The sequence below is a fragment of the Haemorhous mexicanus genome, chromosome 3 (genome assembly GCF_027477595.1).
Source record: "Haemorhous mexicanus isolate bHaeMex1 chromosome 3, bHaeMex1.pri, whole genome shotgun sequence".
In the NCBI taxonomy this organism is placed as follows: domain Eukaryota; kingdom Metazoa; phylum Chordata; class Aves; order Passeriformes; family Fringillidae; genus Haemorhous; species Haemorhous mexicanus.
This window is the reverse complement of record NC_082343.1, coordinates 12,706,950-12,719,537: the sequence shown is the minus strand read 5'-3', so window position 1 is coordinate 12,719,537 and position 12,588 is coordinate 12,706,950. Positions and strand designations below refer to the sequence as shown.

The window sequence follows — 12,588 nt, the reverse complement described above, 5'->3', positions numbered from 1 at the left end:
TCTGCCTAAGGGCCACACTGCTGGCTTGTGTTCAGCTTCTTGATGGTGTAGAGACTGCTTTCTATTAATCATTCACTTCCATAGTTATCAATCCTTATCTTTGAAAAGGAGGGCAAACATACTGGTTCACACCAGCCAAGATGTTGGTGTATTTCACACCAATTTAGTTAAATGAACAAAGTGTAAGCCTTAATTGCATTTTGTTTTAACATTTACTCAGAGGATATTTTTTAAAAACATCCCTGAAATGTAAAACAGCTTTTTCCTGGTTCCAGATTGGTTGTGAATCTAAATGTACGATTAAGTTAGGCTTTTCTGTAACTGAGAAGATGTACTTAGAACCTGTACTTTGTCATCTGTTACTTTTCCTTAGTGAGGCAGCCCGTGCATCACTAATAAAAAAGACTTCTCTGTGCTTAGATAAGTTATAGTTGCTTCTGTAGGTGGTACTTGAAGCACAAGACTGACTTCTGCCTGTAGTGTGGGCACACTACTTGGGTGTGTTTCTTATTCAGTCTTTCAGGCTCTTGTTCTTTGTTTAGGAGACAAGCTTGAGAAGAACAAAAACTTGTTTAAGCTCTTGTCTTTATTTCAGCCTGCCTTAGTTGGAAGATCAGAACCTGTTCATAGTGACAGTAATTAACTTAGGGTTTTACTAAATGGGAGAAGTCAATGCCTTCAGATCTGATAAGGCTGTTGTAGGACTCTGGGCTGATTACTCAGTTGCTTAGCAGCAAAATGTAGCAAAATAGCCAGAAATTCAGTTTGAAGAGCTAGTTCTTATCACACAGCAGTTCTGTAACAAACATAGATGATGTCATGTGTTGTTGCTAGAATTTCTGGTTTGGCCCTTATGGGTGATCTTAGACTTGGAATTAATCTTTAGGCTGCCTTGGTGTGGCTGAATTGTTGGTCAGTTGCTTTGTGGTCTTTGTGCTGAACCTTGCTGTTAAAAACAGCTGGGGACACTTGGAATAGACTCAGATGAGGAGGCCAAAAGTTTGGCACTGTAGGTGAAGGCAGAGCATCACAGCTTCTAAATACTCTTGTTCTGTTCACAGCAAACTGAGTGCCATCAATGATGAGTATATAAAGAACAGGGAAGAGTATGAAGAGGCTCAGGATGCAATTGTTAAGGAAATCATTAACATTGCTTCAGGTGAGTATGCCACTGTTGATCTGTGTCACAGTCTGGAGTTCTGGGATGGGGGGACTTGCTGTTTCTTTGAGGGTGTTTCACAGAGAAAAATTGTAATATTGCCCAAATAATTGGTGTCAAAAGTGAGGTGTGGCTTTCAGACAGCTGTTGAAAGTTTGAAATATGAATTGTCCTCTGTCACCAGACCCCTTTTCTGGCATTGCTGCAGATGTGCAGTGATGAGGTGTGTGCAAATGCTAATCCCATAATAGGAACAAAATTAAGGCCATAAAGGCCACATCTATCCTCCACCTACCTCCCTGACTCTGGTCATCTTCACCCAGACAGCAGAAGAGGTAAAGGACAAAAGAGAGCTGAAGGAGTGGGGCCTGAGGTCTAAGAACATTGATATGCTGTACAAGATCAAGTTAGTCACTGCTTATATGGCAATAAAAATTACTGGTTTCCTAAGTTATTTCCATATATTTTGCTCCAAGATTGCCTGTTTACAGGGCATTCTTTACTATCCTTCTCCAAAAGCAGAAGAGACAGTGGGGAATTTGGGCTGTAGATCCAGTCCCTCATCCCTTTCACAGAAGGAAACCGAACACCAAAACTTCAAAAGCTGATACTGGGGATGCTGGGCCATCTAGTCTGGTGTCACAGGCTCTGTATCTGACAGACCTCTCCCACACAAACACAGATGGCTGCTGTGTCTGAAGTGTCTGTGCTGTGTCTGAAGTGTCTTTGCTTGCATGAGCATCAGAGTGCCGTGTATTATTCATGAAGGAAACTTACTGGATTTCCAGATGAGGAAAATAATCAACATGGGCCTCACCTCCTCCTTTCCTTAGTCTGAGGAAGTCTCCTTGGTATTCAAGGCATGGGAACTTCAGGATTGCATCCTAGACTCTCCCAGGAGGCGACTTTCCTCTTGAAGACAATTGTTACTGCAGATGAATTAACTTGGTGTATTGCTCAGTGTAGGCTTCAAGGTACCTTCTCAGCAGGAGCAGAAGAATAGCTAATGGCACTGAGCTTCCATCTCCTCTGTGCAAACCAGGTTATGCAGAGCCCATCCAGACCATGAACGATGTGATAGCCCAGCTGGATGCCATTGTCAGCTTTGCCCACGTGTCCAACGGGGCCCCGGTGCCCTACGTGCGGCCGGTGGTGCTGGAGAAGGGCCAGGGCAGGATGGTGCTGAGAGGGGCCCGGCACCCCTGCATCGAGGTGCAGGACGAGGTGGCCTTCATCCCCAATGACATCACCTTTGAGAAGGGCAAGCAGATGTTCCACATTATTACTGGTAAATATTGCTGTTCTCTTCTTTGTTTGTTATTTACTTTGTAAATGTCTCGAGTATTTCCAATAATGATGTCTTTTTAAAAAGAAAAGAAACCAACCAACAACAGGCAAAACAAATTGGCAACCTAATAAAATTCTGTCAGAATAATTTATCTCATGAAGGGCAAGCAGCTACTGACTTACCATCTTTCTGCATGGGGAGTAAGATTTGGCTCTGGAAAAGAAGGGAGGGTATTTGTAAGCTATTATTTATTGCTATTTTTGATTATATTTTTTTAAAAAGTGTCCACAGTGTTCATGTGAAATGTTACCATTGACTGTGGATATTCTATGTGTTTCTGTACACACAAGCATAGTTCTCATCATCCAAACTAACTGGAATTGGTTATTGTAATTTTAGTTGTAGTGCACTGTTTGGAGAAGGTGATCACTAATTTACAGAGTCATTTATGAAGAAAAGAGAGGCTCCTGGACAGTAGAAAATAAGAAATTAGTCCTTCCTTAAAGTAAGACCTTAGTGAATGTAACTTTACAAGCCAGGCAACCTCAGGAGCTGGAAAGCCTGACCCTGCTGAAGTGATTTGGAAAATTCCACTTGGCATCAATTGTTCTTTGTTAGTGTTTTCTTTGTGAAGTACTAAAGTTGATTTTAAATCCAAAACATGTTTCAATGACTGTACCATTTTTTACCCTTTTCTCTGGTGTAATTAAGATAATTTTACTACATACTAAAACATTTTTAGTGTTTATAGATTTAATTGAATCTTAATTTCCATCCAGATGTCCTTAACAGACGTTCTGAGTAGCAAAGATCTGAAATTAGAGAATGATTAATGAGCACTTCTTACATAATCAAAAAAAAAAAATCAAAAATCTGAATTAATGCATGGTAACACGCTTCTTTTTCTGGTTAGCAAAAGTGTAAAATTGGCTTTAATTATCAGTTTTCTGGATCATGCTTTTTATTTCATTTGTATTTCAGTTACAATTAGCTGCTTAATATCTGGGTTTGCTGATTCTGAGTGACCCATTAGCTTGTACCCACTCTGTAACTAAGCTGTTTCATTTTTACAGAGAAATTTTAATAGTTGCTTGAGGTAAAAACAAATTATTACAATTCTTAAGTAGAAATAAATACTGATAATTTTTTAATTTAAAGCTCATTAGTTTTAGGTATGAACACATGCTTTAGATGACTGCTTATACTTTTGAAAAATCCCAAAACTTATGAATGCCCCTGATTTTCTGTGATCACCTTTCTTTTGAAAAAGAAGCATTCAGTAAGACAAACAAGCAAGCCTTGTTAGCCCTGGAGCCACCTGTTGCACCTGTTAGACAAGTCTGCTGCTCTTTTCTGGCAAGAGAGTAATAAATTTAAACACTCTTTGTTCTAATTTAGAACCTGTTCTCCTTTAAAAAAACTGTTGAATTGTAAAAAGATGATGCTTTCTCAATTAATTTTTGAAAAATTTCTTCTTTAGGACCTAACATGGGAGGAAAATCAACATACATCCGACAGACAGGGGTGATTGTTCTCATGGCCCAGATCGGGTGTTTTGTGCCCTGTGAGTCTGCAGAAATAACCATTGTGGATTGTATCCTGGCTCGGGTGGGAGCAGGAGACAGCCAGCTCAAAGGAGTGTCTACTTTCATGGCTGAGATGCTGGAAACTGCCTCAATCCTCAGGCAAGTCCTATGCTTTTGTTTGACTGTCTTGGTTGGGGTTGATGGGAAAGGAGGTGCTCTAAAAGAGGTGCATTTGAGATTTTTCTTTTCTGGGGACTCTTAGTGGAGAATTGCCACATTCACGTTTTCTGAAAAATCCCTTTGCCCAGGATTTTTCTCCTGGGAAGCTGAGAAGCCTCAGAGAAAAATGAAAACAATAATTATGTCATTTGCCTCTCCTCTGTTTTGCTCATGTGGAATGTGTTTGGAGATTGTTTATCCAGCAGGTGATTGTTTCATCGGTTTCTGGTGTGAATTATTTTGTCTCATTTGGCCAATCAGGCCAAGCTGTGTCAGGGATCTGGGGAGAATTACATTTTTTCATTATTATCTTTTTAGCCTTCTGTAAGTATCCCTTCTGTATTTTTTAGTATAGTTTAGTATAGTATTCTTTAATATAGTATCATAAAATAATAAATTAGCCTTCTGAGAACATGGAGTCAGATTCGTCATCCCTTCCTTCATCTGGGGGGAATGCAAATACAATAGAGAATCTGAAGTTCTTTTTAGCTGGTGCATAAGTTATGGAGGTAGCCTTCTGTTTATTCCAGTGGTCAATACAGAGTTGCTGCCAAGAGGCCAAAGTTTAAATGGGACCAAGAACCTAGTGTGGAATGATCTGTGTGATGCTGTGTCTGCACTATATTTGTTAATAAGAAATGTCTTTTGCCTCTTCCATGCTCTGCATCCACAGCATAACTTGTGATACTCCAATATCCAGAGTTCATGCTGCTACCAAATGTGAACAAATGCTCTTGTGTTTTTAGGACAGCAACTGAAAACTCCCTGATAATCATTGATGAGCTGGGAAGAGGAACTTCCACCTACGATGGCTTTGGCTTAGCCTGGGCTATCTCAGAATACATTGCCAGCAAAATCTGTGGGTTTGCCATGTTTGCTACACACTTCCATGAGCTCACAGCTCTTGCTGACCAGGTGCCAACAGTAAATAACCTCCATGTCACTGCTCTGACCAGCGATGACACACTCACCATGCTTTATCGTGTCAAGGAAGGTAAGGCTGGGTCTCAGCTTTGTGTTGCCCTGAGAGAGAAAAATCTTCATGTGTGGAGGTTTTGTTTTGTTTTGGGGTTTTTTATTGTTAAGGTTGGGATTAAATGTGTGAGATAGTGTTTTTATTCGGATTTAGATGTTTGTTAGATTTTATTAATACTACAGTCTTAGAAGTTGTGAGTTCTGCAGTGCTTTACTAATTAAAAAATGGAGCTGTATTTCTCTTTCTAGAAGGTCTTTTAAGGATAAACTGTTTAATTAAGAAATGACACTTAAATTATTTTTATTTTTAATTTAATAACTAACTACTTGTGACCCTCAATAGGGACTTTTTTATCTAATTACACAACATTACTTAAACTCATGAAGAAGAAGGTGAAAAAGAAGGACTAGCTTCTGCTCTAAAACTTTTGTTTTATATATATTACTATATTCAAAATCTTAAAATTCTAAGTTTTTCGCTATGTGATATTACACATTTCTATTCAAACTACACACTTATAATCCTAGTTCTATTATTCAATTTTGGAAGCTTTCTGTACAGCTTCAGGTTAATTGCAGTGTTCTCTTGAGGGTCAGTGCTTGTCAGCACAGAAAGTCAAAATTTCTCAGTAACCAAGGTTCCAGCATTGATGGAAAAAAAAATTCCCTCCCCCAAAATTTGTGTCAAACTCCAGGCTTGTGGTTTAATATATATATTTTTTTTTTTCTCTGTCCATGGATAGTGTGTGTGACAGGAGCACTGTCCATGTGTGAACACAGGAGGTGATGATGTTAATGATAATTTCTTAAGCTGTCTAGGCTATTTCTGCCACTCAGGTTGATGCTTTTGAGTTGCTCCCTTTTTCTTTTTTAAAGACAAAGAAAAGGGTTCCAGAAGGTTATTTTCTGTTTTCCTAGAACAGCTACTTTAACCTGCTGATGGAAAAGACTTACATTTCTTAAACTGTTCTTTTAAAAGGAATGAGTTCACCTTTTATGTGCTGACATTTTAAAATAATGCCTATTTAATTGTAATAAGACATAGTCTTATGTTGCCCAGTTTATACAGCAGTTTGGTGAAGGAAAAATCATAAGGGTAATTTTTAGCAAATGGCATCACAATAAAACAACAAGTAGCCTGTTTTGTTCGTATAATTTCAGTTAGATGTATTTAATTAAAGTCTTTTAGTGGATCCAGTTATTCCTTTCAGTATTAAATTAAACAATTTTTAATTAGGTATAAATTTAATTTATTCCTCCTGCTTCCCTATATCCCCATCATTTGTTTTTGTTCCCTTCAGCAGGAGCCTGTATTTATTGCTAAATAAAGCTGAGCTGTAACTGGCTTGCAAGGTGTGCCCATTTATGGCATTCTAATTTAGTTGTGAACTGTACAGTGATTTTGGATTGTTCTCACTAGAGTATTTCAGTTTGGTTGGCAACCTCTGGTCTAAGATTTTGATTTAAAATGTGGGCAGAGTACTCCTTCTTACTCTGTGTACCTCTTAATTTTCCTCTTCTGAGTTCCACAGTGGAGGAATGACTTAGGTAACACTTGAATGGGTAGAGCAGGGTTACTGTAGAGCACTCTGGCTATCCTGGATCTGATACCTTGCTGGTTTTACTCCTGTGACATTATTAACTGCCTATTTCTTACTCATTTCTTCTGGTTTTAAATCCATTAAATTACTTCATTTCTTGCCCGTAGATTACATGTATGATCACTTCTAATTTTGTGTTCCCCTCTGGCTGTAATCTTGCAGTTAGGTTTTGGGTACTTTTCTATAAAGCTGTGGGAGACTGCTCTGAGCAAGGGGAATCACAGCAGGAGCAGAAATAGTGCTCCTAAGGAATGCCCAGTTTTTGCTTGAATATTACTCCAAATTGCCATGGCTCTGGTTCCCAGCCAGGCCCACTGGAGAGAAGGGGTCTGTGGTTCTTTCCTAGTTTGCTGTTCCCCATCTTCTCCAGCCATGTGGAGCTCCTTCCACAAAGTGAAGGTTCATGCTCAAATTGGTGCTTAAAAGGTGACTTAGTGTGGCATTGGAACAGAATAAAAATAGTCATAAACTGCTGCAAGTGTACATGGATACCAAGTGGTTTTTGTGCAGCAAGAGATGGTGGTGTACAGAGTCTGCCAACAAGCCATCTTTAGGTGCCTTAGTTTGAGCATGTTGGTTGAGGAGGGAGTCAGTACACACTAGATCAAAACCTTCTACATCCTTTGGAACAGGAGCTCCTACAATAAAGGCTCCCAGTATTCCCCAGGCAGTTGGGTGGGTTCTCTTTCTTCAACCCATTCCTTTTGTTTTTAAAACCTGTATCAATTCAGCCATTCTGGTCATGATAAGAACTGTAGAAGCCCGGTTTCATATTTTTCTTCAATCAGTTCTGCCATTTTTAGTCATACACATCTTTTCTTAGTACACAAAATGTCTTTTCGTTCCATCCGTTTTCTTGGAAGTGCAGTTGAGCATGGGATCACAAATATTTTTATGTATCTACTTAAACCTCTGTCAGAGGAGATGCAACACTATGAAATCTTCATCTTTAACTACCTGGTCTCCAATCAGATGTCCATTTCTCACCAAAGTTTCTGCATTTAGTGTTGTGCTCTTTCCCTTTTGGGGTTGTTATATTGCTCCATCAGGGATGTGCATGTAGGCAGCTCAGATACAGCTGTGTTTTGAAACAAATAGTAGGTTTGATGTAGTTTGAAATGTATAACCAGACCTCAAAAGCATGACAAGGACCTCCTATACAGTGTTTTCAACCATGTCTTTATGCTTCAGGAGTGACAAAATCACCAGAAGAGGAGACACATGAAGTACTGTTCTCCAGGCCTCTGCTCAGGATTCTCTGAGCTGAGAACTGAGTTAGCTCTGGGTCTGGGCATGTGTGTCTTTTTAAAACAAAATCAAGAAGATTAATTCCTGCTTAAATGGGTTCATTTCCTTTAAGAAACCTGAGAGATTATAGGGTTAATAAAACAGAAAAAGTCTAAATACTAAGTTTTCCTTTGCCTATTCTTTGATTACCTGGTGTTTAATAGATGATTGCACTTGCAAAATGACAGCTGTTTTTTTTTGTTAACTAATTAATTTATTCTTAACTCCTTGCTGGAGACCAGAATTAAAAGGATGTAGCAATATCTGTGGGAGGACAAATGTAATTATGATAATGTAAACAAATAAGTGTTGATAGATTTTTATGAGAGGGCTTTTGATACTGAAGTGAAAATTGTTTTATGTAACTGTGTATAATTTACATATTCTGAGCAATTAAGAGGACTTTTCTCGAACACGTTATAAACAGTGTATTAATTGAAATAAGGGTGAAATTACAGTTGAAAGATTTTGATATAATTAAAGATGACTCCTGGAGACTGAGGAATTATGTGGTACAGATGCAAAGAAGGAGAGAGTTGATTGATAATATTAATATTTATCTATACACACACATATATATATTTATATAGGTATAGAGTAAATGTCAGAGATACCTATTAAAAACATGCGCAGTATTCTACAGACTGTGCCGAAATACTTTAATAAAAATCATTCTTTGATTTGATTCAAATACTAGAGGGAAATTCTCTTCATCTGAAGAGTTTTCCATTTCTTCTTGAAGCACTTTAGAGCTCTGCAATTACTGCTGTAATAGAGCTTAATTAAATAAGAGCATATTCTTTGTGTTATCATTTTTAGTAGAAAAGGGAAATCAGAAAGTGTTGAGGAGAACCAAATAATGTCACGCACCTAATTTTTCAGAACAGAGAACTATTACAAGCATGTCCATATAATCTCTGTGTAGCCGTATGGTCTTCTAAGAATTCTTACCTGGGTTTTTTTTCTGCATCCAGGTGTTTGTGACCAGAGTTTTGGAATACATGTAGCAGAGTTGGCGGCTTTCCCAAAACATGTGATAGAAAGTGCAAGAGAGAAAGCATTGGAGCTGGAGGAGTTTCAAAACATTGGCAAGTCCAAGGAATCCGAAGGAGAACCACCAGCCAAGAAATTATACAGAGAAAGAGAGGTTTGCTGTCAGAAATATTTTTTTAAATTTGAATTGCTGAAGCAAAATTGTCTAAGGATTCAGATTCCCCCAAAGCCTGAGGATAATTACCCTGTAATGTATTTTTCCATTGCAAAATGTCTTGGCTACGATGTTTCTTAGGAGTTGAAGAGATGTTCAGGGGTAGTGAGTTTGATTTAGATTAATTTCAAGTTAATGTAGGCAAGAATTTTATCTGAAAACACAGATTTAAGATTCAGCTTTTGTTACCATTGTGTAGAATATTCTTAGCTCTGCAGTTGGGTCACACATGGTTTTGCTCCCCCTTGTCTGAGTGTTCATTGGTGCCATGGTGTTCTTGGAGCCCAGCGTGATCAGATCTGTTCACACCAGAGGAAAGCTGAATACCCAGCCTTCTCCTTTGTGCCCTTCGGTGTCCCATGAGAACTGTCACAGCTCAGAAGCTGATCATACCAAAGAACACAGCAATCAGTACCTGGAATGGCTGATTTACACCTGATTTACAGGTGTCACAAAGCTAAGTTTCTTTAAAGAAGCTTCCTTTGCAAGTAGTGTAGAGGAAAACAAAGGCTGCAGGAAGCTTTCACAGAATATCCTGTGTTGTCTTGTTGCCGGGTCAAGAGCCCTGACAATGGCATCTGTGGCAGCCTCCTGGGAAATCCAGTGCTGCTGCTTTGTGGCTTGCACTGGTTTTTGTTCAGCGTAGCTGGGTCCTCCTTGCTGTGTGCATGCAAACCTGCTTGCAGAGCTTGGTTCTGTGTCCCAGCAGCCAGCTTGAAACTCCACAGCCTTGTACCTCCCTGATCTCCTTCTGGCAGCCTCAGAGCTACTCCGGTGTGTGGAAGCCTTGAAGTGTTAGTCCACATCCAGAACACTTCCTACATTTAAAAAGCCTTTGCTCTAGAGAGAGGCTGTTACCTGTTACTTTATTTTCAGTTTCATGGGTCAACTGCATTTGTTGTTCCTGGCTCAGTAAGTGGATCTGATGCTTTAGATTAACAGTCTCTGGTTTGTTTTGCCTTTTACTGCCAGAAGGCTTCCCCTCCAGCTACCTCAGTTGCTCCACTATTACCTTTCCTGTGTCAGGCATTGTGGTGAAGGAATTTTTAGATCAGTTGGACCTGGCTGCATGGTCCTAAGTTGGTGTAAATTAAATTGACGTAGCAAACACTTGTGACAAATACAGTTTATTCCTGGGTGTTTCAGTAATACAAAATATACCATAAACCCTCTAGGCAATAGAATGGCAGAGCTTTAGATGTCTCACCCAGAGAATTTGTCTGCCTTGCTTAACATGCTATGTAGAGGCAAAAGGGTACTATTACTTTCTGGGAAATTCTGCACTGAAAACTACTGCATCAGTCTTAAATGATAAGAGGAAAACTCTGTGAACTTTTCAGTAGAATTCTACAGTGCAGAGGACTGGACAAACTTCTGCATTCTGGACCAGTTGTTTCCAATACAGGGATTCTGAATACTGTTCATTGCAATGTTTGTTCTTGCTATTCAAGTCAGATTGTTTAGAAGTTCCACTTTGCCTGTTTGTGTAAAAGCATATGCAAAAAGCTTAATTATCATCTGTTCTCCTTGGTGACGGCCACTCTGCAGTTGCTTGGTTACAATTTGTCCCTTCCTTTTGCATGTTGAAGCATTGCTTTTGATTGACAGTCCCTTCTAAAAGTAACTAGTTTGGGTAATATGACCATTCTGGTCCTGTTACTGCTGGCAGTGCTCACCTCATATTGCTGCACACTGGAATTAAATGTGGAACACCTTGAAGGAGATTGCAGTGTTAAATACTGTATTTATGCTGATCAACTGGTGCTTTTTGCTTATGCATGGAAAAAGAACTTCTGGTACCAGTGTAAGTGGTTTGTTCTGGTGTTCAGAAATTGATAGCAAGGACAAAAATAACCATGATTTTTGCCTGCACTGGGTTTCTGCTGATGAACAATACTTTGTATCTATAGGGAATTTGGAAAATTCCTGCTTGCTATCTAAACACCTTTTCTGTTTTCTTTTTCTTTCTCTCCATTTCAGGAAGGTGAAAAGATAATTCAGGATTTTCTTTGTCAAGTGAAAGCATTGCCCCTGACAGATATGTCAGAAGAAGACATCAAAGTCAAGTTGAAACAGCTGAGAAATGAAGTGCTGGCAAAGAACAACAGTTTTGTGAATGAAATAATTTCTCGAACGAAAGTTACATCATGAAATGTGCAAGAAGAGGATACAGCCCCTGAAGCATATTTTGTATTGAAAGAACTATAATTTTCTTGTCATGTAGCTTTTATACTTTATGATACTTGTGCTCATTTATGTAGGCATTTTTTCTTGGATTGTAATTATTTTGTAAAAAATTCTGAGCACATTACGTGCCGGATTCCTGCTCTAGTTGGGATCATTTTGTCCTGTTAGAAGTTTGCAATAAAATGGTTTTTCATATTGAGTGCTATTGACTGCACAAACAATGTGTAATGCTTTACCAGAAGTGTGCTAGAAAGTCTAGCAGCTGAGGTGTCAAACAGTTGCCAGAGCCTTGGAAAGCAGCAGTATGTACATAAAATCTTTGTCCTAGGCCATGATTCTTTTTTGTGTGATGCAATTACATTAATTAATTCACTGAAGATTTAGTAAAGCTATGTTAGTGCTCCATTAGAAAAAATCCATCTAAGTGTGTCCAGGTAGCCAGGAGGGCCAGTGGCATCCTGGCCTGTGTCAGCAAGAGTGTGGCCAGCAGGACCAGGGCAGGGATTGTCCCCTTGCACTTGGCACTGCTGAGGCCACACCTCCAGTGCTGTGTCCAGTTCTGTGTCTCTCACTACAGGAAACACCCTGAGGTGCTGGAGAGACTCCAGAGAAGGACAGTGGAGCTGGAGAAGGGTCTGGAGCACAAGTCTGATGAGGAGCAGCTGGGGGGGCTCAGCCTGGACCAAAGGAGGCTCAAGGGAGACCTTATCCCTCTCTACAAGTCCCTGGAAGGAGGGTGTAGCCAGGTGGGGATTGGTCTCTTCTCCCAGGCAGCAAGTGAGAGGACAAGAAGAAACGGCCTCAGATTGCACCAGAGGAGTTTTAGATTGGGTATTAAGAAACACTTCTTCCCCAAAAGGGTTGTCAAAGCATGGAACAGCCACCTGGAGAAGTGTTGGAATCACCACCCTGGAGGTATTGGATGTGGCACTCAGGGACATGGCCCAGTGGTGGCCCTGGCAGTGCTGGGTTAATGGTTGGATTCCATAATCTTTGGTCTTTTCCAAGCAGATGTCTCCGTGGTTTGTCAGAGATTTTTTGTGTGTGTACCTGCACAGGTCTTGGGAGGGCTGAGGTGGGTGATTGGGTGGGAGGAATTTTTTTTTGTTTGCTATGTGAATGGTAATGTTTGAGTCAAA

The 12,588-nt window shown here is 39.7% G+C and overlaps 1 protein-coding gene across 2 annotated transcripts in view; it reads left to right on the top strand.

Moving 5' to 3' along the window:
• MSH2 (mutS homolog 2) overlaps positions 1-11,648 on the top strand; it is a 45,730-nt gene extending 34,082 nt beyond the window's left edge. For both annotated transcript variants that reach the window (XM_059840848.1, XM_059840849.1), the window contains 6 exons: positions 1,062-1,159; positions 2,202-2,447; positions 3,928-4,132; positions 4,939-5,186; positions 9,030-9,202; positions 11,243-11,648. In XM_059840848.1, coding sequence (XP_059696831.1) covers positions 1,062-1,159; positions 2,202-2,447; positions 3,928-4,132; positions 4,939-5,186; positions 9,030-9,202; positions 11,243-11,413 — 1,141 coding nt within the window. In that variant the 3' untranslated portion in view covers positions 11,414-11,648. The remainder of the gene's footprint in view (positions 1-1,061; positions 1,160-2,201; positions 2,448-3,927; positions 4,133-4,938; positions 5,187-9,029; positions 9,203-11,242) is intronic.
• The last annotated feature ends 940 nt before the right edge of the window (positions 11,649-12,588 follow it).